At 38.9% G+C, this 22071-nt stretch overlaps 2 protein-coding genes and 1 pseudogene across 3 annotated transcripts; 2 read left to right on the forward strand and 1 right to left on the reverse strand.

Moving 5' to 3' along the window:
- Positions 1–4554: 4554 nt before the first annotated feature.
- LOC125316316 lies at positions 4555–5420 on the reverse strand (annotated as a pseudogene).
- A 442-nt stretch (positions 5421–5862) lies between these two features.
- Positions 5863–17039, forward strand: LOC115748110 (probable inactive serine/threonine-protein kinase scy1). Of its 2 annotated transcripts, none has more exons than XM_030684516.2 (21): positions 5863–6241; positions 6941–7039; positions 7318–7469; positions 7850–7922; positions 8754–8876; positions 9762–9870; positions 10208–10287; positions 10446–10527; positions 10853–10992; positions 11084–11194; positions 11316–11432; positions 11533–11622; positions 11782–11835; positions 12111–12185; positions 12325–12400; positions 12665–12764; positions 13038–13107; positions 13641–13714; positions 15012–15121; positions 15545–15811; positions 16415–17039. In XM_030684516.2, the coding sequence occupies exons 1-21, from the start codon at positions 6116–6118 to the stop codon at positions 16690–16692; spliced, it is 2406 nt and encodes an 801-aa protein (XP_030540376.1). In that variant the 5' UTR covers positions 5863–6115; the 3' UTR covers positions 16693–17039. The 2 variants fall into 2 exon arrangements, with proteins under 2 accessions (XP_030540376.1, XP_030540378.1); XM_030684518.2 differs by having other exon boundaries at positions 15551–15811.
- An 825-nt stretch (positions 17040–17864) lies between these two features.
- Positions 17865–22017, forward strand: LOC115748190 (transmembrane protein 87B-like). The gene is made up of 5 exons (XM_030684640.2): positions 17865–18228; positions 19010–19943; positions 20891–20986; positions 21289–21425; positions 21834–22017. The coding sequence occupies exons 1-5, from the start codon at positions 17945–17947 to the stop codon at positions 22015–22017; spliced, it is 1635 nt and encodes a 544-aa protein (XP_030540500.1). The 5' UTR covers positions 17865–17944.
- The last annotated feature ends 54 nt before the right edge of the window (positions 22018–22071 follow it).

A 22071-nucleotide genomic window follows, 5' to 3' on the forward strand; every position in this document is an offset into this window, starting at 1 on the left:
GTTGGCCATTGGGATGGGGAATCATTATCTCTATGCATGAAAGTATAAAATATTAGGTGAAAGTTAAATAAAAGCAAATTGGAGTCTCAACTGGGGGAGCATGCGAGAGGCTATGTGGAGACACTCGTCCATGTTAAAATGGAGGGCTCAAAACAATCAAGGGTTGCACATCTGCTTAGTTTGAAGAAAATTAGAGAAAAACCATGCTGAAAAGCAAGAGCTCTCAAAAGGGAATTGGGAAATAAATTCCTCCCGATGAGTAGACCTGTCAAATGGGTGGATTGAATTGGGTTTGAGTCGAGTAAAAAATGATTCAACTCATATTAATTCATTTAATCCGTTTTGATCTATTTCCATGTAATCCAAATCTAGAGACCCATACCCCACCCGACCCATATCCAATTCGACTCATATTGCTAAAATACTTCAATATTAAATTCAAGTTTTTTTTGGGTCAGAATATTAAATCCAATTTAGAAAAACTTATATATATATATATATATATATATATTGGAGATAATTTCTATAGTTTTTTCAAAAGAAATTTTGATTTTGGTTTTACATTTTTATATTTTTGCTTTTTCTTTCTTTCTTTTCGTTTTTTTCTTTTGCGTCCGACGACCGGTGACCGGTGGCGTTCGGCAAACGGCCAACAACCATAGACCGCTGATTGACTAGTTTGAAAAGAAGAAGAAGAAAAAGAGGAGAAAAAGCATGCTAAAAGGCAAAAGCTCTCCAAAGAGAATTGGGCATTAAATTCCTTCTGATGAACTTATTTAATTACCTAACATAAGCTTGTAGAATAAGATTCGTATTTCTTTGTCCGCCAAGGTGGTTGGTCTAAAGGTGAAAAGGGTCACTTCTTTTTCACAAAATCGCGGGTTCCATTCATATTGTGAGCGAATCTTTGAATGACTCTTGCTTCGTTATCAAATTGCGTACAAGGACATCTTGGTGAAGCTGCAGTAACGGGCTTGCCAACTTTGGACCTTTGAGTTGGGTCTATGACATTTACGATGACGCCTATAAAAGATCTGTGATACTCATCCCTCCTTCTCACCCTTTTGATTTCTAAAAGACTGTTCGGATAAGTGTTTTCACGTACTAAAGATTTCTAAATAACAGATGAAGCTTTGATATGCACATCCTTTTTTACATTCAGAAAGAACATGATGCTAAGCTTCAATTTTCCTTTTTTTTAAGCTAAAACAATGCTATATCAAATACCACATTAATTCAAGCCTTATATTAAACGATGTTCTTTTTATAAAACAATATTGTCTGGTGATCAAAATGGAAATGTTATTCGATTTTTTTAACGCATTCACTTTTTGTGATAACATATTACCTGGCGCTTGACATGTGTGGGCACTTGATGATATGATCTAGCCAAGGCTAAAAGAGTAAGGGGGTAACAACTAATAAGTAGAGAATTATGCTTACCAAGTTACTTAAAGGGGCTAGATACAATGCACGCAAGCCAAGTCAAGAAAAGGGACTTCCTGTCGAGCTAACGTTGTAAAGAAACTTGACAACATGACCCACGCCAAGTCAAGAAAAGGGACTTCCTGTCGAGCTAACATTGTAAAGACACTTGATAACATGACCAAGTCACAATGCTGGTTGAAAGAATTAAAGGGCAATACGCAAAGATTTAATGTTTCCATTTATTTGTTGATATTGAAATCAAGTTCTTCAAAGATGGGCTTGGTATAATGCACCTAGGTCGAGTTAAGAAAAGGATTTCCTTACTTTACTCTCATGAACTTCAATGCGACTTGTATTCGAAGCCTTAAGAGAACGGATTCTTCCTTGCACTCGATTCCTTCGTCTTAAGTCAAATTTAGTTTACGTTTAAGATTTGGAACTCTTAATCGAGTTGGTGGGGAGATTGATTTCTTGTTCGAAGTTATCGCCCAGTGGTGCTTTTAAGAAAGAATGATCACCCTAGCTGGTACCTTCTCAAGACTGTCGAACCATCAATCGCTCTTCCTTGTGTGCGGGGCATAGTGCCGGTTCTTTCTTTTCATTTCGAGTCAATCCTCGTATCCCTATCTCTTTTTAGATTGGCTATAACAAGGAAAGATGGGGCCAAGAAAGGAGACATACCCCTTGCTCGAGCAGCTGGGCTATGTGACTGTTGAGCCTATTTTCGGTCTCTTTCAAGAAAACTTTAGTTTAAGATCAGTGGAGCCAAAAAAATAATAATAATAACTGAAAGACAACGATGATTTAAGGAAAAAAAAATTGAAATTGGAATAATTTACACAAGAATGCCAGAGAACATAAATAAAATGAAACTCCGTTTTCCTCTTTAATTATAACTTAAAGGATACTGACTATAAAAATGAAAAAAAGTATGGTTTTTGTAGTTTTTTTTTTAATCAATAAAGGACGAATTACATTTCACCTCCTGGATTTTGGCATATGCGATTCATACATACACACATATATATACCCCTAATTTTTTTAGTGTTCTCCCTAGAGTATTGAAATAATTTGTAATAACTACGTTGATATTGATCTCAATCAATTTCGGACATCGACTAAGGCTATGTGAGCAACGATCGTCCCGTCTTTCTACGATACATGGGTGTGGCTATGACGCGAGCTCCGAGAAAATTATCAAAAAAGTCTTAAATTTATTTCAATTATGCCAATTCAGTCCATTTAACTGACCGATTCTGACGTAGACATTTTTAATAATATTTTAATATTCTTCAAAATTTTGAATTATATTTTTTATTTTCCTCTATTTTTTTTTTTTTTTGGTTAGGACCAGCAGAGGCCTTCGGACATTGGGTGAGGGTTTGCGAGCCCTCACCAATTTTAATTATCGTTTTAGATGTTTTTCTATATATATATTTTTTAAGGGCCGGAAGGAGGCCTCCGGCCACTAGACGAGGGCTTATGAGTCCTCGCTTGTCGTGGTAGGGGTTGCGGCTCTCACCCAGTGGCTAGCTAAAGGTGGTGGCGGCAGTGGAGGAACAATGGTAGCGCGGGAAAGCAGGGGTGCGGCCCATATTTCAAGGGCTTCGTTCGAGAGAAACCTGCAGGGTTGCTTTGCTGGACTCCATGAGAGCTTCAAGGATAAGAAATGAGATAAGCTTGCTTATGAGTTTGAAAACAAAACAAGAAGAAGAATAGAAAAACCATGTTAAAAGGCAAAAGCTCTCAAAAGAGAATTGGGCATTGAATTCCTCCTGATGAACTTATTTAATTATCTAACATAAGCTTGTAGAATATTGTAGTATTCATATTAGTCGGATTCGTATTTCTCTCTCCGCCCGGGTGGTTGGTCTAATGGTGAACGGGTTACTTGTCTTCCACAAAATCACGGTTTGATTCATATCGTGAGCGAATCTTTGAATGACTCTTGCTTCGTTATTAAATTGCGGCATACTTTGTGTAGAGAGATTTATGGGTTACCAGGACATCTTGGTGAAGTTGCGGTGACAAGTTTGGCAGCTTTGGACCTTTGAGTTGGGTCTAAGACATTTACGATAACGCCCAGAAGAGATCTATAGTACTAATCGCTCCTTCCCACCCTTTGGATTGCTAAAAAGATTGTTGATATAAGTTTTTTCATGTACTAAAGATTTCTAAATAACAGACAAATCTTTGATAAGTACATCCCTTTTAACAATCATAAAGCAAATGACGCTAAGCTTCAATTTTCGTATTTTTAAGCTAAAAAATGCTATATCAAATTTCAAATACCACAATTAATTCTAGGGTTATATTAAACGATGTTCTTTTTATAAAATAATATTGTCGGGTGATGAAATAGGAAATGTTATCCAGTTTTAATGCATTCACTTTTTGCGATACATATTACCTGGTGCTTGACATGTGTGGTGGGCACTCGATGATATGATCTAGCCAAGGCTAAAAGAGTAAGAGGGTAACAAGTCAAGAATTATGCTTATCAAGTTACTTAAAGGGGCTAGATATAATTCTTACTACCAAACGAGTAAGAGGGTAACAAGTAAAGAATAATCCTTACTTTAATTTCATGATTTTCAATGTGACTTGTAGTTTGAAGCCTTAAGAGAACGGTTCTTTTCGGCACTCGGTTCCTTTATCTTAACTAAAATTTAGTTTACTTTCCGGATTCGAAACTCTAAATCGAGCTGGTATGGAAATTGATTTTGTGCATGAGATTACCGTTTGGTGTTGCTTTTAAGAAAGATAGATCACCGTAGCTAATACCATCTCGATACCGTCGAATCATCAATCTGCTCTCGATCGCTCTTTCTAGTGTGTAAGGCATAGTGCCAGTTCTTTCTTGTCATTTCAAAGTCAATCCTCGTATTCCTATCTCTTTTTTAGGTTGGCTATGACAAGGAAAGATGGAGCCAAGAAAGGAGACATACCCACAGTGTGATTGTTTGAGCCTATTTCTAGTCACTTTCAAGAAAACTCTAGTTTAAGATCAATGAGAAAATTATCAAAAAAGTTTTTAAACCTATTACAATTATATTAATTCAATCCTAAATCATTTTCTATACCAATTCAATCTTAAAATTTTTGCATTTATGCCAATTCAGCCCTTTAGGCTAACTTGCGGCGTATGACGATACCGATGTGAATAATTTTTAACAATATTTTAATATTTAAGTTCCGGTCCTGGGGAATAATATCAACTACTTGACATTCGTATGACTCATCCGATATGATTATTTTGTACCCCCTTTTTCTTTTCGTATGATTTTACTTGCTACACTAGATGCTATAGCATTATAAATCGTATTGTTACTCTAGCTCCCATCGGGATAAATCTGACCCCTTCCTCTGTTCCTACCTACATATATGGGATATTTTAAGAAGTGAACATCTTTAGTAGTAGCGAGGTCCGGGGAAAGAATAGGAAATGTGACTTCACTATATTTCTGATTAGAAATAGAATCTATCACAAGAATATATTTTTTAGTGGGGCGATAGCTCTGAAAAGACAGATTGGCTATCTTTTGTTTCATCTCGGGCGAAATACGATCCCGGGGGGTAAATTTCAAATCCCTCGGGTAAAATAAGAACAGCCTTCACATTCAAACCTCCCTTTTTACCATTAGCAAGAACTTGTTTAACTTTAATATCATAAGGAATTCGAACAACTGCTTCAAATACAATATCGGGAAGTACCGCTCGAAGCGAAAGTCAAGCCACCAACCATCAAACTAACATTGATTGACCTACTAATCGAAGAGTCGAGAGACATTTTTTATTTTTTTCCTTTTTCCTTTTCTTTCTTTTTCTTTTTGTTCCGGTGATCGATGAGGGTGAAGTCGGTCCAAATTTTAGGTTTCAGATTCCAAATCGTACCCACAGAAAACAAGATAGGTTCTAGGGTTTTGACAAAAAAGAAAGAAATATAGGTTCTAGGGTCCAGATTCCAGTTTTCGGATCCGAAATTTACCCATTATGGAACCGATCACCTGTGCTAGGGAGGACAATCCGATTTCAACACTTCGTAGGGGCAAATGAAATAATTGAAAAGTTAGGGGTGCAAACTACAACGAGTGCCAAAACTCGGTGGGAAATTCAATTCGCTCTAATTGTTGGACAAATTCGCCCTCTGCAAATTGTGCTGACTTCTGACCAAAAAAAAAAAAAAAAAAAAAATTGTGCTGACTAGTCACGTGACGAGTTCATGCCCTGAACCAACGCTAAGGGGACAGGCCAATGCAATCGGCTTGAAACTTCAAGACCTGAGGGAATGGATTGCGAAAAAAATTGAAAAATCGGGATGCGATTTGTAAGAAGCGCAAAAATCTGGGGGGGCAATATACAATTCACCCTAAGTTTCATAGTCGAACTGATTATTCGAAGAACAAGCTCATTCGATTCGATTGGGGACACCTGAAACTCCCATGGACCGAGAAGCACCGGATCACGTTATATCATTCCCAGTTTCTATTGCCTCCCGATTTCGGCATTCCTTCTTCTTTCTCTCTCCTCCTCCACTCGCAGATCGCACCACCTCGTTCGTCTTCCCTGTTCGGAGATCTCTCTCTCTCTTTCCCTCTCCCTCTCCGTCTGTCGCAACTGTGGCAGGCACTGAATTATACAGTGGAAGCTCGGAATCAGGAGGAGGAACGAGGAGGATAGAGAGAGAATGTTGAAGTTTCTGAAAGGAGTCGTTGGTGGATCGGGCACCGGAGTTAAAGATCTCCCGTACAACATCGGCGAACCCTATTCCTCTGCTTGGGGCTCTTGGGTTCACTGTCGCGGCACGTCCAAGGTATTCGTTGTTCGTGTCATCTGTGTGAGTTGCGATTGATGGAACTTGCTGCTACGTGCTTGGCTGAATATGATTGCCGACGTGATTTGCTTGGGGGCGGAGAGTGGTGGTTGGGATGCGATCCAGGGGGATTGGTGTAGGTGAAGTGAGATTGTTGCGCGAGTGCTCGTTTGTGTGGATGAATGTGGTCGCTGATTTTTTGCTGTGGAAGTCTGGCTTGATTCGAGCAAACGATGTGAAGTGAAATGGCTGGTGTATTTGATCAGGGAATGCTCGCCGTGTAGGCCAAAACTACTAGGTCTATCCAATGCGAATGCGTTATGGGAAAATCTAGAGGAGCGGAGGAGTTTCACTCTGCAAAGTAATTTGTTGTGACATCATTGTCAATGAGTGAAGAGAGTGGGTTGTTTGGCTATATTCTTTGAAGTACTTGTCCTCTCCTCCATGAACACTCTGGAGACGTTCTTTTGTTGCTCAAGAGTTTGTTTGCATCACTATATGCGTAAAGCTGCGATTGTGTGATACGTTTGGTATTCATTATATCTGGCCATGACAATGCTCTTTTTTATTTATGTGCATCATAATGTTAGTGCTTGTAGTGCATCCCTCGATTGAGGGATGTTTTTCCCACTTATGGAAGAATAGACGGAGTATTTTCCTTCTGGTATTTGTTTTTCCTTACTGCTTTTGGCTTATCAGGATGATGGATGTCCAGTTTCTATATTCTCCCTTTCGGGAAGCAATCCCCAGGATGGACATCTTGCTGCCGGTCGAAATGGTGTTAAACGTCTCCGAACTGTAAGCTATTTGTTATCTTTTAACTGGATATATACTCTGACAAAAAAAAAAAAAAACTGGATGTATACCAAGAAGTGATATAGGAAAGGAAGATTCTGAGTAAATCCGTAGTGCTCGATAACACGTGATTAGAGTTTGAGATTTAGTCCCACCAAGCTTCTTTCGGAAGCTGGATTGTCACCTTCATGCTATGCAGAGAGAAGTTTGATGGTCAACAGATGTGCTATCTCTTCAGAAAAACATCTGGATTATATTAATCAAACGATTGCGTTTTTTAGGTGAGACATCCGAATGTACTATCATTTCTCCATAGTACTGAAGCTGAAGTTTTTGACGGTGCCGCCACGAAAGTTACCATTTATATTGTCACAGAGCCTGTGATGCCTTTGTCTGAAAAGATAAAGGAATTGGGTTTAAAAGGTACTCAGAGGTATGGTATTCAACTTTGCTTTGATATTCGGGTTTGTATAATATGTCTGCACTGGTAGCCCTTCTGATTGCACTGCGTTATCTTTTCTCCTATGTGAACACTGGAATGGTGATGCTTAAGTGACTGCAATTGAAGTTTCAAACTCCATGACATGCCACTTCCCATATGACTACTCTTTTTGTGTATTGAGATGCTAATATTCCTGGGTGTTCGTTGGTTTTTCAGCTTACTTTGCTTCTTTAAATTTGTATTTCGGTCATATTTACCTCTGTCTTGTCTACAATTTACTTGCAACTATGGAGCATAAAAACGGTAGAGTATGTACAGTCTTCTGCTAGGTTTTAGTTATATTGTTCAACAACTTTCTCTTTCGATGCCAGGGATGAGTACTACGCATGGGGCCTAAATCAAATTGCTAAAGCAGTGAGCTTCCTCAATAGTGATTGTAAACTTGTGAGTATCGAACTTCAACTTTTCCTCATGAATGACGAAGGAACCGCAATTTACCATTTCGAAGAAGGGACACACCGCTGTTATGACAATATCTGAAAATGGTGTGATGTCAGTATTAGAATCGTCAATCTTTCCTCTTGTCCAGTTTTTCAGCTGCAAAACAGAGTGAGCAGGCTGTATGTCACTCTACGAGATTTGGTTTCCACTTTGAGCATGATTGATTTTTTAATAGGAATGAATTCAAAGGTAAATATTGCCCGAGTTTGCAGAAGTTAACGCGAACAAAAGCCATAAAATAGGAAAAACAAGCTAAAATCATTAGAAGACATTCCACTTCAACACAATTTTGAATATTAGATCCTTCCTACTTGATTTTGGTGAGGCTGTTCAGCTTAAAGATTTTCTCAGTCCTTTGCTCTTTTATGGTTTTAAGATTGTCAAATTTCTCCATATTGTGGTAAATGAATGTGGATGGAATTCGCCTCTGAAGAGAAGGGTTATAATAGGGAAAGTCTTTTGCTGAATATTAGGGATGATGCAAACAAATGGAGATCTTTAGGTTTCATCCTATAAGTTGCCGTTGATCGTTAATGAAAGTCTTATGGATGCTGTTGGGAATTATCTGTCGTATATTTTCAAATTTAGGTTTGAATGACACCCCAGTCTAGTAGGTAGACTCAGTCTCATCTACATCAGAGTGTATAAGGGAGGCACCTCCCTGATCTGGTTACTGAAGTTTAATTTCCTATCCTGTCCCTTCTATCCCCTTCCTTCTATCACCTCATGATATTTTTTCTCCGTTTTTGTAGAGGCTAATTTTGGCAAATGCAGGTTCATGCTAATGTATGTGTGGCAAGTGTTGTTGTCACTCAGACTTTGGACTGGAAGCTGCATGCGTTTGACGTTCTATCTGAGTTTGATGGGAACAATCCTTCTGCAACTGGACCTATGCTGGTAAGTATCTACGTGTTAATTTGTTTTCCTTTTAACTTTGGAGGTGATGTAGAGACCTATATGCTTACAGGCTCTACATGAAACCATGGTTTTCGTTGCCAAGATGAGATAAGTGCTTGTGTATGTGTGCTTCCTCTAGTTTTGGATATGTGCCGTGTAATTAACAAAGACTCCTAATTTAACAGCCCTTCCCCATAAAATTAAATAGAATTGCTGATTGAGCATTTTATTCGAGCAAACCTGTTTTTTTTTTTATATCTCAAAATTAAGGTGGACTTGCAATATTTTCATTTAATATACCAGGGGAATGTGCCATAATGTCAATTATCGAATATCCTTTCTCATTGCTTGATTTAGCCAATTTAACTCAATGGGCTAGTGGTTTACAGAAATTGATGGAGCAAATTCATGTCTTGCTCCAGAATTTATCTATTTTCACAAGTATATGATACAAATGATGCTTAACAATTTTGAGTAATTCTCATATTTACTGTCATAGCATACACATCTGGACGTCTTATTCACAAGTCAACTTTGCAAAAAATTTTACTTTGTCTTGGATGAATGCTTGTGGTGGAGGGCTTTTGGAAGACATCTTTATTAGCATGCTTCTCTGGCCTTTTGTATCCTGCTATTCGAGTATAGTTGGTAGCTTCTACACTCTACAGATGTTCTTTCCTTCATACAGTTAACTCTAGATTTTTCTGTTATGAATAGCATTAGGGAGCAAAAGTTTCATAAATTGCATAGGCTGTGTTTTATGAAAATATTTATTCTATAGTGGCGATATGGACTGCGATTGACCATCGATAGTTTCTCCTTTTCTCATGACTCGGTGGATGATCAAATTGCAGCTTTGTTATATCTTATGATCTGTTTGTTCAGCAATATGAATGGCTCGTTGGATCACAATACAAACCAATGGAGTTGGTAAAGTCTGACTGGGCTGCCATTAGAAAATCTCCGCCATGGGCCATTGATTCATGGGGATTAGGTAAGTTCCTCGACAACCCAATAAACCCTCCCCCCTTCTCTCTCTCTCTCTCTCTTAGAAGTAGAAAGAAAGAAAAAAGAAGAAAGGGGTTGATAACGTCCTTGTACTTCCAAAGGTGCTTTATAGGTATGGTTCGTATTCTGTTGCGTACCTCACGCATAAAAAGTGTGATTGTGGTTACATGCTATGGAGAACCAGCACTTTATCAAAGATGATAAACACATGCTCATGCAAGATTCTTTTGTTTCGAGTCTCTGCAAGTCGATTCCCCTTTTTTGGTATATTTTTGTATCAGGACTCTAGAATTTCATTCCATTTTGTCTGTTCTTATCGGTAGGCTGTCTCATATATGAACTTTTCTCCGGCATGAAGTTGAGCAAAACAGAGGAGTTGCGCAACACTGTTTCTATTCCAAAGGTAGATACAGTTTTTGTTAAGGGTCGCTGTCTGGACATGTGTACTGGATGAATGATTTTTAGTAATTTCATTACACCAGAGATTTTTAATTTTGGTTTGTTTTGGTTCTTGGAAGATTCTTGTTTCACTGGCATCTCTTATACACTCTTGTCTTGCAGTCTCTGCTTCCAGATTATCAGCGGCTCTTGAGTTCCACGCCTTCTCGCAGGTTGAATACATCAAAGCTTTTAGAGAATAGTGGTCAGTTTCTAACTTGAGTTTCTAACTTCTTTTTGATATTATTTACTCCTTCTCATTGGTAGTACAAATTGCAAAATTGTTATGCACGGGAATGATTTGAGTAGATTAATGTTCAGTTGAGATATACATGTATAGTTCTTCAGGGAATTAGTGGAGAGCATTTGATTCATTTCCAGTACTTATCATAGAGCAATATCTGTGTGCGTTTTCTATGTGCTGACACCTTTTCGTTTCATGCCATGGGCTGTTGACATAGAACAACTGTTTCTCTGCATCATTTTCTTCTGTGTGCCATAATACTGACTTTGGTGCTTATGGATGGCAGAATATTTTCAAAATAAACTGGTGGATACAATACATTTCATGGAAATACTCAATCTAAAGGATAGTGTTGAGAAAGACACCTTCTTCCGCAAGCTGCCAAATTTAGCTGAGCAGCTTCCCCGGCAAATCGTTTTGAAGAAGGTGCAGTCATTGAATTCCTTGTAGACATAGTACACTCAACTATTATTTTCCCTTCAACTCAGCGTGTTGATGTTATTTCCTGCTTTTACAGTTACTTCCTTTATTAGCTTCTGCCCTTGAATTTGGTTCAGCTGCTGCCCCAGCATTGGCTGCATTGTTGAAAATGGGTTCCTGGCTCTCTACTGAAGAATTCTGTTCGAAGGTCATACTAATTTAATTCCATCACTTGCGTCCTCCTTTTAGTCTGTTTGTTGTATGTGAGTTTTGAGATCACATCCTTTATATGTGAATAGCATAGAAGTGCTGAATATGTTTGTTTTCAGGTACTGCCTACAATCGTTAAGCTTTTCGCCTCCAACGACCGTGCTATTCGAGTTGGTCTCCTGCAGCATATTGATCAGTATGGAGAGTCGTTGTCAGCCCAAATTGTTGATGAGCAAGTATGCTGCCACCCAACTTCTAGATGTCTTTCTGTGCTCTATGTCGAGTAACTTTGAACATCCAATTTTGGATTTTTAAAGCTCCTATCTTGCTCACTAGGTTTTCCCTCACGTGGCTACTGGATTTTCTGATACATCTGCCTTTCTGCGAGAATTGACACTGAAATCTATGCTCATTCTCGCTCCTAAGGTAGGTTTTATTTCTCATTTGTCTTCTAAGATGCTGTGCACAACCCATAAAAGGCGAGCCCTGTGATGTTCAAACCCATGTCACGTACTACAGATCTAATTACAGCCAAATTCAATGAATGGAGACAGTGGTTCATTACATTTTTCTTTTTAACTTCAGCTTTCTCAGCGAACGATTTCAGCATCTTTACTGAAGTACCTGTCAAAGTTACAGGTATGATTACTTCTTCCGGCAGTAGGTCTTTGACATCATCTTTTATTGAACTTCAGAAGTTGTATTCTTTCTTTAAAAAAATAATTCCCTCCATTAGGCAGCGCATGATCAGTGGATAATGTGAGATCTGTGCATTTTAAGATATGCTTGTATAAGGACCACTGCAGAAAATTGGTCCTGCCTTTTCTTTGTCGTGCTCGTTTTGGGAGTCATCCATCGATTAGGCAATTTCTGGGAGCTGTGGCGTGTGTTTTTCATTTTTTTAAGGCTTGCAGGTAGATGAAGAACCAGCAATAAGAACCAACACCACGATATTACTTGGCAACATTGCAAGCCATCTAAATGAAGGGGTCAGTTTCCCAATTTTCATCATTTTTTGACATATATTTTGATTGCCATATCTTCTTGGAGTAAATTACCACATCTTAATCCTTCTAGTGTGATTTGAAATTTCTTGAGAGTGCAACATATCGTTTTTATATGGTGCAGACGAGGAAACGAGTGTTGATCAATGCATTTACAGTCCGTGCACTGCGTGATACTTTCTCTCCTGCCAGAGGAGCAGGTAAGGTCCCTCTATGATTTAATTAACATTTTATTGAGTGGTATGATCACAAGTTACAGCATGCTTCGGAAATGCTAACCATTCCCAGCATTGATGGAAACCTGAAAACTATTGTTCTTTTTGTGCATCTAGGCAAACTCTTTACCCTTTTTTCTTATGTTTCCTTTCTTCTTTTTGCTGAATATATTCTTTTCTCTTTCTGATAAGACTGTCACTAAGTAGTTGCTCAACTATTCTAATGATCAAGCAATTATGTTGATGCAGGAATCATGGCTTTATGCGCGACAAGCTCCTATTATGACACTACTGAAATTGCAACTAGGATTCTTCCAAATGTTGTCGTTTTAACCATTGATCCTGATAGGTAAGGTGTTTCCTTTCCGCTGCATCATCCTCCCATATGATTAGATACTGACCTGCTCTTTGACCGGCCAACATTTTTTTCTCCTTTCTAGTGTTGTGCATTGACATGTGCTGTTTTTCGGGACAAAATTGGTGCGGAGCTTTCATGATATTCATAAAAACACTAACGAGACCTAATGTACAGTTATTCATATTCTCCTCCTATCTTGGAGGGAAATGACTCTAAAGACTATTGGTATCTCAAGATTGAGTTCCTTTTTTTTTTCCTCAACAGTGATGTTCGATCAAAGGCATTCCAAGCAGTTGACCAGTTTTTACTGTTATTGAAGCAATATTACGAGAAGGTATCTCTTTTCCTTTGTTCTCTTCAACCAGTAACCAAAATTGTATCTTAGTTTTAGTACGATCAACAAGAAAGCTGGGAGGTGAGTTTTTTTATCATGTGCTCCAACACAGTTGTCAGAATTAGCTTGAATAGTTTGTCTTTCCTCATGATCTCTCTCTCTCCTCTCTCTCGTGTGCACACATCCAGCAGATAGTCTTGCTGGTCTGGTGGTATGAATGCACTTTTGATGACTATGTTCGGCTGAGGCAGCCTATTCTTTTACCCCTTTTAGTTTTCATTTTTCTCTTTGGTATAAAAGGGAGTTTGTGATGATACTGAAATCTCTTACACTAGGTAATATAGTTACCATATGATATGTAACATACTTGGAGGTGCTAAGTATATCACTTGAGATCTTACAAGTACTTCTCTTTTTCTGAGCTGTGACATGTCTGCGATTTCACTTGTTTAAGCTACTCCAATTCATTGATAACGTTTAGTTTCTTCATAAGTTGGTAATAGAATCTTCTGCTCCTTGTTCTTTTTCGGCAGACAAATTCTGGAGATACCACTGGAATTACGAGCACCGGAACTTCTTCAGACCTTGGAAATGCAGGTTTACTTGGGTGAGTTCATTCTTCTTTATCGGTGCATCATGGTTACAGGGCAAATTATTTTGGTTGGAAAGTCAAATGAAACAGCTTGGAGGCTCTCTCTGTCACTTTGATGGGCAAAATTTCATTCTTTCTGATGCATATTTCCTTTTATGCCTTGCACATCGTACCATGCAGAAAAAGCGAAAAGAATCCAACAATCCAGGAAAAATAATGTTTATCTGAGCAGCAATCTAGGAAACAGATGTCTGTAGATATTAATGGAAACTAGCAGTTTTGTCTCTTTTCAACAGTCCGAAATTAATTTTTCTCTGCAACCAGTCAAAGATTCTATTTGACAGTTATCAAAGCCCATACATCTTCGACAACTACATCCACAACTGCACAAAACAGCTATTTTAGTTCATCATATGCGGATAAGGTGCCTTCTGGAAGAACTAGTGATCAATGTTGTTAAATTGTGATTCAAATAGTGAATCATAAACCTCATTTTTTGAATTGTGAAAGCAATCGAATACTGAATAGTAAGATTTAGTACAATCTTATAGAATAAATACATAGAAGGATATCTTATTAAAGCCTATTATTTGCGAAAATATAGAAAAATATATTGACATGTGAATCGAGCATTTTGAAGAAATATCACCTGGTTGTGTCAGATGAACTCAGATGACCTATGTAAGATATTCAAGGAAATAATGCCTCTATCAGTAAAATTGTGATTTGTAAACATCCCCGCTATGAAATGTATATAAAGTCTGATGTCATTACTTCCTGGGCCCATTGACCACAAATGTAGAAGTCATAACTGAATCGTACCTAATCATAATGAATGGGATACAGATCATAAAATTCATTTGCAATTCAGATGCATCTCCACTTCAAGCTACTAAATGAATTGTTTTGTGTGTGAAATAGATTTGAAATCATAGGATTTCAACAATCACTGGTGGTGATTGACTGTCCTCTTTAGCTTGAAAACACAGAAAGCAATTTTGTGTTTTCTCAGTTATGCCTTTCAAGGCACTGAAAACGGTGATAGTCAAAGGATGCGTTCTCCTTGTAATTTTCTGGATTTAGGGCTGTTGAAAGAAGGGAATCTGAGAGCATTGTAAATCAAATACAATCTTGAAAAAATATTTGATTAGAAAACTACTCATTGTCTACGCCAGATATTGGTGGCCACAGGTCACTGTAGTGGTTGTTTCTCTTGCAATTGTAGAGGAGTATCTCGAGTAATGATTTTATCCTCTTTTCTATGGTGTTGTTTCATGAATTTGATTTGACCTGAGGTTGCATTATTATGCAGATGGGCAATGAGCTCCTTGACTCTCAAAGGAAAACCTTCAGAACAAGCACCAGTTGCAACTGCAAACTCCAGCACTACTCTTACTTCTTCAGCTTCCACTCCCAGCTTTGGTATGGCTGCAGTTCTTTAATTGAGATTCTCTGAATGTGCTCCCCAAAAGCCTTTAGTGATGGTGATACCAGTCTAGTTATAATTAGTTTGCATAAGCTTGAGCTGGTTTTAGTGATGGTAAATTTTATTGCGAGCAACGTCATGCATGAATTGTTTGTACTAGGATTGACTTTCTTGGAGTCTTACTAGATGCAGCTGCTGCAGTGTTTTCTGTGAGGGAAGGGGTTTTTGAAAAATCAATAGCAAGACCAAGCCCACTTGGATCATCGATTCTCTTTAGAGTCACATGACTTTAATTGCAAGATGTTTCTTCCCATGTAATGGACTGTCAATATGAATGCGGGATAAAATAATTGATATAAACTTCACTGTGACTATATTTAATATAATATGCATGTTATATTGATTGGTTTCCTGGATAGTTTCAGGGGTGGAGACTCCAAGTAACACAATAGTTCACGCTAGTTCCAGCACAGACTTGTCTGATCAGCCCGTACCTGTGTCACCGACATCAACCGATGGTTGGGGAGAAGTGGACAACGGAATTCATGAAGAGCATGAAAGTGACAAGGATGGTTGGGATGATATTGAACCCCTTGAAGAGCCAAAGCCTTCTCCCGTTCTTGCTAGCATCCAAGCAGCTCAGAAACGGCCAGTATCGCAACCTGTTTCACAATCCAAGCCACCAGGTAATATGATTCTATTTTGCTCGATGCCAATGGTCATGAATGCTCATAGTTGCTGTGAGAGTGCATTGACTGTAAAGACCAATCAAGGATTTGTGACTTGACAACTGAACCATTATATAGTTTGTTAGTCCAAAATGCTATCTTCTGCTTGAAAATTTCATTTCAAGTTATTATATTTGTTTCTGGTATCTGGAATGTCCAGTGAGTATGCAATCTTAATAGTTATCTAGAATATTATAGTGAGTACTGGTTCTGGATAATTGGTTCTGAATCACATGAATATAAATATGAGGGCCAGTTACCGCATATTTGAGTTGAAAGGTCGCAGTACTAATATCTTTTGGGGCTTAGGATACATTTGTTTTGCGGAAAATGAATTTTAACTGACTAAGCATTCCAAGTGATACAAATGATCATTTACAGGAAAATATTTTTCAAATCATTCATTTTTTTGAAAAAAAAAAAGCAGCCTTAAACGCCAAATGATTGTCGTTAGAATTTGATTTTACCACAACTAATAACACTTTTGCATTGGGATTTTAGTTAGTGCTATTTACTGACAATACATCCAGCAGACTTAAGTATTTTCCTTTTGATTTTCAGTCACTAGTTTGAGGCCGAAGAGTGCAGTGAAAGTCCCGAAAGATGAAGATGATGATTTGTGGCGATCCATAGCGGCACCAGTTCCAAAGAGTACCTCGAAACCTTTCACTGTGAAGACTGCTGTAACAGCGGATGACGATCCGTGGGCTGCCATAGCTGCTCCTCCGCCTACCACCAGCGCCAAGCCTTTATCGGCCGGTAGAATCCGAGGAGCCAAACCTGCTGCTCCAAAATTGGGTGCACAGAGAATAAACCGGACATCGTCATCTGGAATGTAAATCAGACCAATCAAGAAACAGGAACACGAGAAAAGATCTTCGAGCCTGTACATTTTTGTCTTGGGGTTGGTCAACCAATCATAGCAAGAATCAGCGCGCACTCGGTTCGCGATAAGTTCTTTCCGGCAAAATTTATCATGTGTATTATTTCATTTGTAATATCATTTGTAACCATCATATAGGATGTCGTCATTCTTTTCTCACATTATGTGGTCTAAGCGGCTATGAGAATTTCAACTGGCAAGGACTCCTGGTTGTGAACTTGTAATGTGATAGGCCTTTTTGGCTGGACAAACAATGGTTCTGCTTAACAAAAGCGGGTGCACTGAGTGGGTGTGTGCTTGCGACAATCCGAGTCCTGGTTCGTTCCTCCTGTGTATAGCCATCAGAGCTCGGCCTCATCTATGGAAGACTGCCGAGCGGCAATGTGCGGAGCTTGATCGAATCGCGACTGCAATCGGGCCACTTGCCTGAGTGGCTTTTGTGCATTTCCGTCTTATGGCACGATGATGCTGTGGATTCCTTTTGCTAATCGAAAGAGCATGTGGTGTAGCGTGAGGTGAATTGGATGGAGATGTGTAACTATGACAAGTGAAGTACGATTCGAGCTAGTTGCACTCTTTTATTCCGAAAGTAAAATGGTACAAATGGTTTTTCAATTTTGATTCGATGTGCCATGTATTCAATGAATTTTTAATTTGATCGATATAGTTTTTGAATTTTAACTCAATGTGCAATGTAGTTCTTAAATTTAATTTGATTAATATGGTTCATGAATTTTTGAAATGTGCTCAACTTAGTTCATGAACTTAAATCAATGGAAGGATTATATTAAACATCTTTCTATAATTGATGGATTAAGTTAAATATATTTTAAAAATTTAGGAATCATATTGGTCAAATTAAAAGTTAGGAACTACAACACACATTTGATTAAAGTTCGGGGATCATATTGGTCAAATCAAAGTTCGAAAATTATATTGCACATTTGGTCAAAGTTTAAGGAATATTAATGTCATTATCTCTAACCAGAAAAAAGCAATAATTAAAACAAATAGAAAGAAAAACCATTTTTTGGCCGAAAAATTAAAATCATTTTAATTTATCATGTAAAAAGGGTCGTCCACCAGTTAAATCTGCAGTTTCGGTAGAATCTCACTTTAGAAGTCAGTTCGTCTTTATTCCATCACCTCGATCCTCTGTGATCGCGACGTCTTCTTCTCCTTCCTTCCTCTTCGCTTTGTGCTGGCATATGATGACTGCAACCAACTTGCGTCCTCGCAGTCGCCATCTCCTGCGTCGCGAGAACTTCGTTCGACTCTCCATCCTAGCGTACGTCAGCTGCACCTGCTTTCCCGGGCCAGCCGATGCTTCGATCCACGAATACCGAAACGAGACGTTCTCCCGACGCTCCAACTCCTTCTTCTTCCACGGCGGCAGCGAAGGCCTCTTCGCTTCCAAGCCTCGGCCGTCCGCCGCTGCCGGCGGCAATCTCACATCCGACGATGCGCCTATCAGCGGCAAATCGTTTATCCGGTTCGGCATTGTCTTTTTTGCTCGATGTTCTACATTCTACTTGCCTGCTTGGTGAACTAGCTCGTTCTTTTTGGTTGATCCGGATTTCCCGCAGCAAAAGCGTCTGCGACTGCGTTTCTGCTTTGACTGGCTCAATGCTGCATCATACGTTGGTTCTTTCCATGAGGTTCATTGTTGATTAGAGTTATCTAGGAAAAAAATAAAATAAAACCGTGCATACAGTTATAGATGTGCGAATGATGAGTTTTTGAAGTAATAACTTGATGGAGGACACAAAAGAGCAAGAAACATAAGAACCTGTAGAAATGATGATTGCCTTCTGTTTGGCTAATGCTGACATCACGTATAGGTCCCGTTTATGCGATGGATGTTATTCAAGAGTCAATTGGGAACTGTTTACTTGGAGTTCTGAGGTGTGAGAGTGGAAGGTGGGGACGATGAGTGGACAGGGAGATTGAGTATGAAAGAAACCCACGCAAATGTGAAGAGCTTTGTCCTCCATTTTGGCCAAAAAAAAAAAATTGCTACTAGAGAGTTTTGGGGGTTGATCTCGCATTCACTAGGATTTTCAATAAAAAGTGAAATTTTATTTTCGGCCAATGTAAAATTTGCAGGAATCACAGGTTTTCAATTAGCTAAAGAGTACTAAGATATCTGTGAAGGACCTGATTTTTTTCTCTGTGTTTGAAAGAGCCTTTGGGAATGTCATGGCAATCTTACATGCAGTCCAAAGTTATAGTACGAGGTTGAAGCTACTTAATGTCAATTATGACCTGCACAGGTTCGAGTCCATCACCTTCCAAAGGACAAAAGAGTCTGCTGAAAAGAAAAATGAGATGCAGCAAAGAACTGGATTGGTTGAAGCTTTAATTGTTGATGTCAGAGATAGGGAGAAGATCGGTGGTGCTTATCTGAATTCAAGTATGATATGTTGCACGCCGGATCTCTCTAAGGGAGGTCACTGCAAGGTAGGAGAGGTGATCATTCATCAAGATCACAATAATCCTGATGGACCTAAACGAATTCAGACTTTCTTTGAGGGGACAAATGAAGTGGCTAAAATGGAGCTTCTCACCGTGGAGATCAACAGAACTGGAATGTACTATCTGTACTTTATGTTTTGTGATCCAGAACTTAAGGACTTGTCAGTCAGTGGAACGACTGTTTGGAAGAACCCGGAGGGTTATCTACCTGGAAAGATTACTCCCCTGATGACGTTTTACGGCCTCATGTCCTTGGCGTACCTCGTTTTGGGTCTTGTCTGGTTTCTCCAGTTTCTGAAGCACTGGAAAGATGTAATACAACTTCACTATCAGATAACGGCTGTAATTGGTCTGGGGATGTGTGAAATGGCCTTGTGGTACTTTGAATATGCAAACTTCAATTCCACTGGATACAGACCTATGGGAGTCACTGTCTGGGCTGTAACTTTTAGTGCTGTCAAGAAAACTGTTTCTCGTATGTTACTTCTTGTGGTCTCAATGGGATATGGTGTTGTGAAGCCAACCCTTGGTAGCATAACCCCTAAAGTACTGGTCCTTGGCATTGCATACTTTGTGGCTTCAGAAGCTCTTGAGCTTTACGAACATTTGGGAAACATAAATGACTTCTCTGGAAAAGCAAGGATTTTCCTGGTGCTACCAGTCGCTCTCTTGGATGCCTCCTTTATTCTTTGGATCTTCTCTTCATTATCTAAAACTCTTGAAAAGCTTCAGGTGAGTTATGTACATCATGTTCTCCTCTTGTCACTAGTTCTGGCGAGCCCTGGTATGCAATCAGTAGGCATCTGTTGAATAAAATCAATTAGTCTCTAGTTTGAGCAAAATTAATGTGGACTTGCATACATAAGAAGTCTGTTCTTATAGGTTCCCCATGAAGTGTTCATATGTGCTCGTTATATTTAATCAGCAATCAATTGGCATTTTATTCTACTCCTGAGGTAATTAATTTGGAGACGAGCACATTCACCATGAGTATATACGTACTTAATTTTTTCTAGTCTCGTATAGTAAGACCACTGACATCAATCCTTGTTATTCTGAGGTCATCTGCAGTTTGCATGCTTTGCAGACCCGGCCTGACTGGCTACTTGGCCAACTGGACTCTTAAACCTCTTCTTAGCTGAACAATTGACTATGATTCCCAGTATGTCAAAATAGCAGTAGCAATGTAGAGTGTATGATATCCCAAATTTTATGCAGATTAGAGATAGATGGGAGCTGTGGTTGCACCCACTTTGGATTATGTCCTTCTGAGCATCCTCCTTGGAAGCAAGAGAAGTATGTGGTTTCTTGGCTAGGTCGTGATTGTCCAACTATGGAGAAGTGTGGTCAAATAATAGTGCCAGAATTTAATCATGCAAGAATTTAAGTTATGAACTTCCTAATCTAGGCCCACTATTTTCACAAGGATTTACCTCAATTTTACCCACCCTTTTTGCTATGATGCAATTGATTGAACTTGGTTAGGTGGTTTATTTTTTACGATGGTAGTTCACTTCTATTGCTGTATAGCTCTTACTCCCCAAAGTGGTCTTAATAAAACTTTTGGAAACGGTAAAGTTTGTTTATACACTGCATGCATTATCTTATATTGTCTTTTTTTCCTCCCAATTTCGAGAACTAATTCAGAAGTTGTGTTGTTTTGTCACTTTGGAGGACAGATCAGAAGAAGCGTGGCCAAACTTGGGCTTTACCGCAAGTTTACCAATTGCCTTGCAGTTTCAGTGCTTCTCTCCATTGCTTGGATTGGCTATGAGGTTTCTCTCTCTCTCTTTCCCCTTTGGTTCTAGAGGCCTGTCTGCTGAATTTATATATCCCTCAACTCTCTTTCCTTTACGCATTCAAAAGTTGTTTGGTTTTGGCTTTTCTAGCAAATCCTTTTATAATTTTCGGTGCTCGACGTTTTCGCAGCTCAACTATATTTATGCTGAAAACAAGATCCTTTGTTCTTGCATAATAATGCCATTACTCTTACATGAACAAAGCTAATAGTTTGTCGCCGATCCTCTATTTCTTATCAATTGATTGATTTTCTTGTTCCTGACACAAATTTTGACAGCTGTATTATAATGCAAATGACCCTTTGAGTGAACTGTGGCGAAGTGCTTGGATTATCCCTGCTTTCTGGATTTTGCTCGCATATATTCTCTTGGTGGTAATATGCGTACTCTGGGCTCCATCGAACAACCCAACTAGGTACTAACAGAAACTTGATTCCTATCCTTTAGATGCTGCTACTTCATCTGAGAATTTTTTCTTAGATTTTTAGTCATACAGAGCTCTAAACTTTCAGAAACGCATAAGATGAATCATTTATATCAATATACTTTCAAATTTAGGAGGAGACCGGTGAGATATTTGGCTTACTCAAAGTATAATAAACTAAACTGAACTAATTGCATTACAATGTTACTGTTATGTACAGAATCTGGTTAAACAAGAAGTGTGATGCCTAGTTATTGAGATTCTTGAAAAGGGGCCGGACTTGGAACACGTAAAGCAATGAGCTTTCAGAATTTTGTTTAACGCAATGCCTGTCTTGCCCATCTGCACCTCATGCAGTGAGGCATGTCACTGCTGGTTAACCTTATGCTGATTTTACAGATATGCCTTCTCTGAGGAGCCCGGGAATGACATAGAAGAGGAGAGCATCCAGCTTGCAAGTAGTGGAGTTATGGTGGCTTCTGAGGTAGTTACCAAGTTGGAAAGAAAGGACAGGAAGCTGTCACTTCCAGCTGAGCATCATGTATTTAGTATTGGAGAAGCAGTCGAAGACAAGAGAGAATAACAGCTCTATCTCATCCCGCGACCTGTTACTAGCCACGGGTGCAATCAACAACTC

This window comes from Rhodamnia argentea, chromosome 8, assembly GCF_020921035.1.
Source record: "Rhodamnia argentea isolate NSW1041297 chromosome 8, ASM2092103v1, whole genome shotgun sequence".
NCBI lineage: Eukaryota > Viridiplantae > Streptophyta > Magnoliopsida > Myrtales > Myrtaceae > Rhodamnia > Rhodamnia argentea.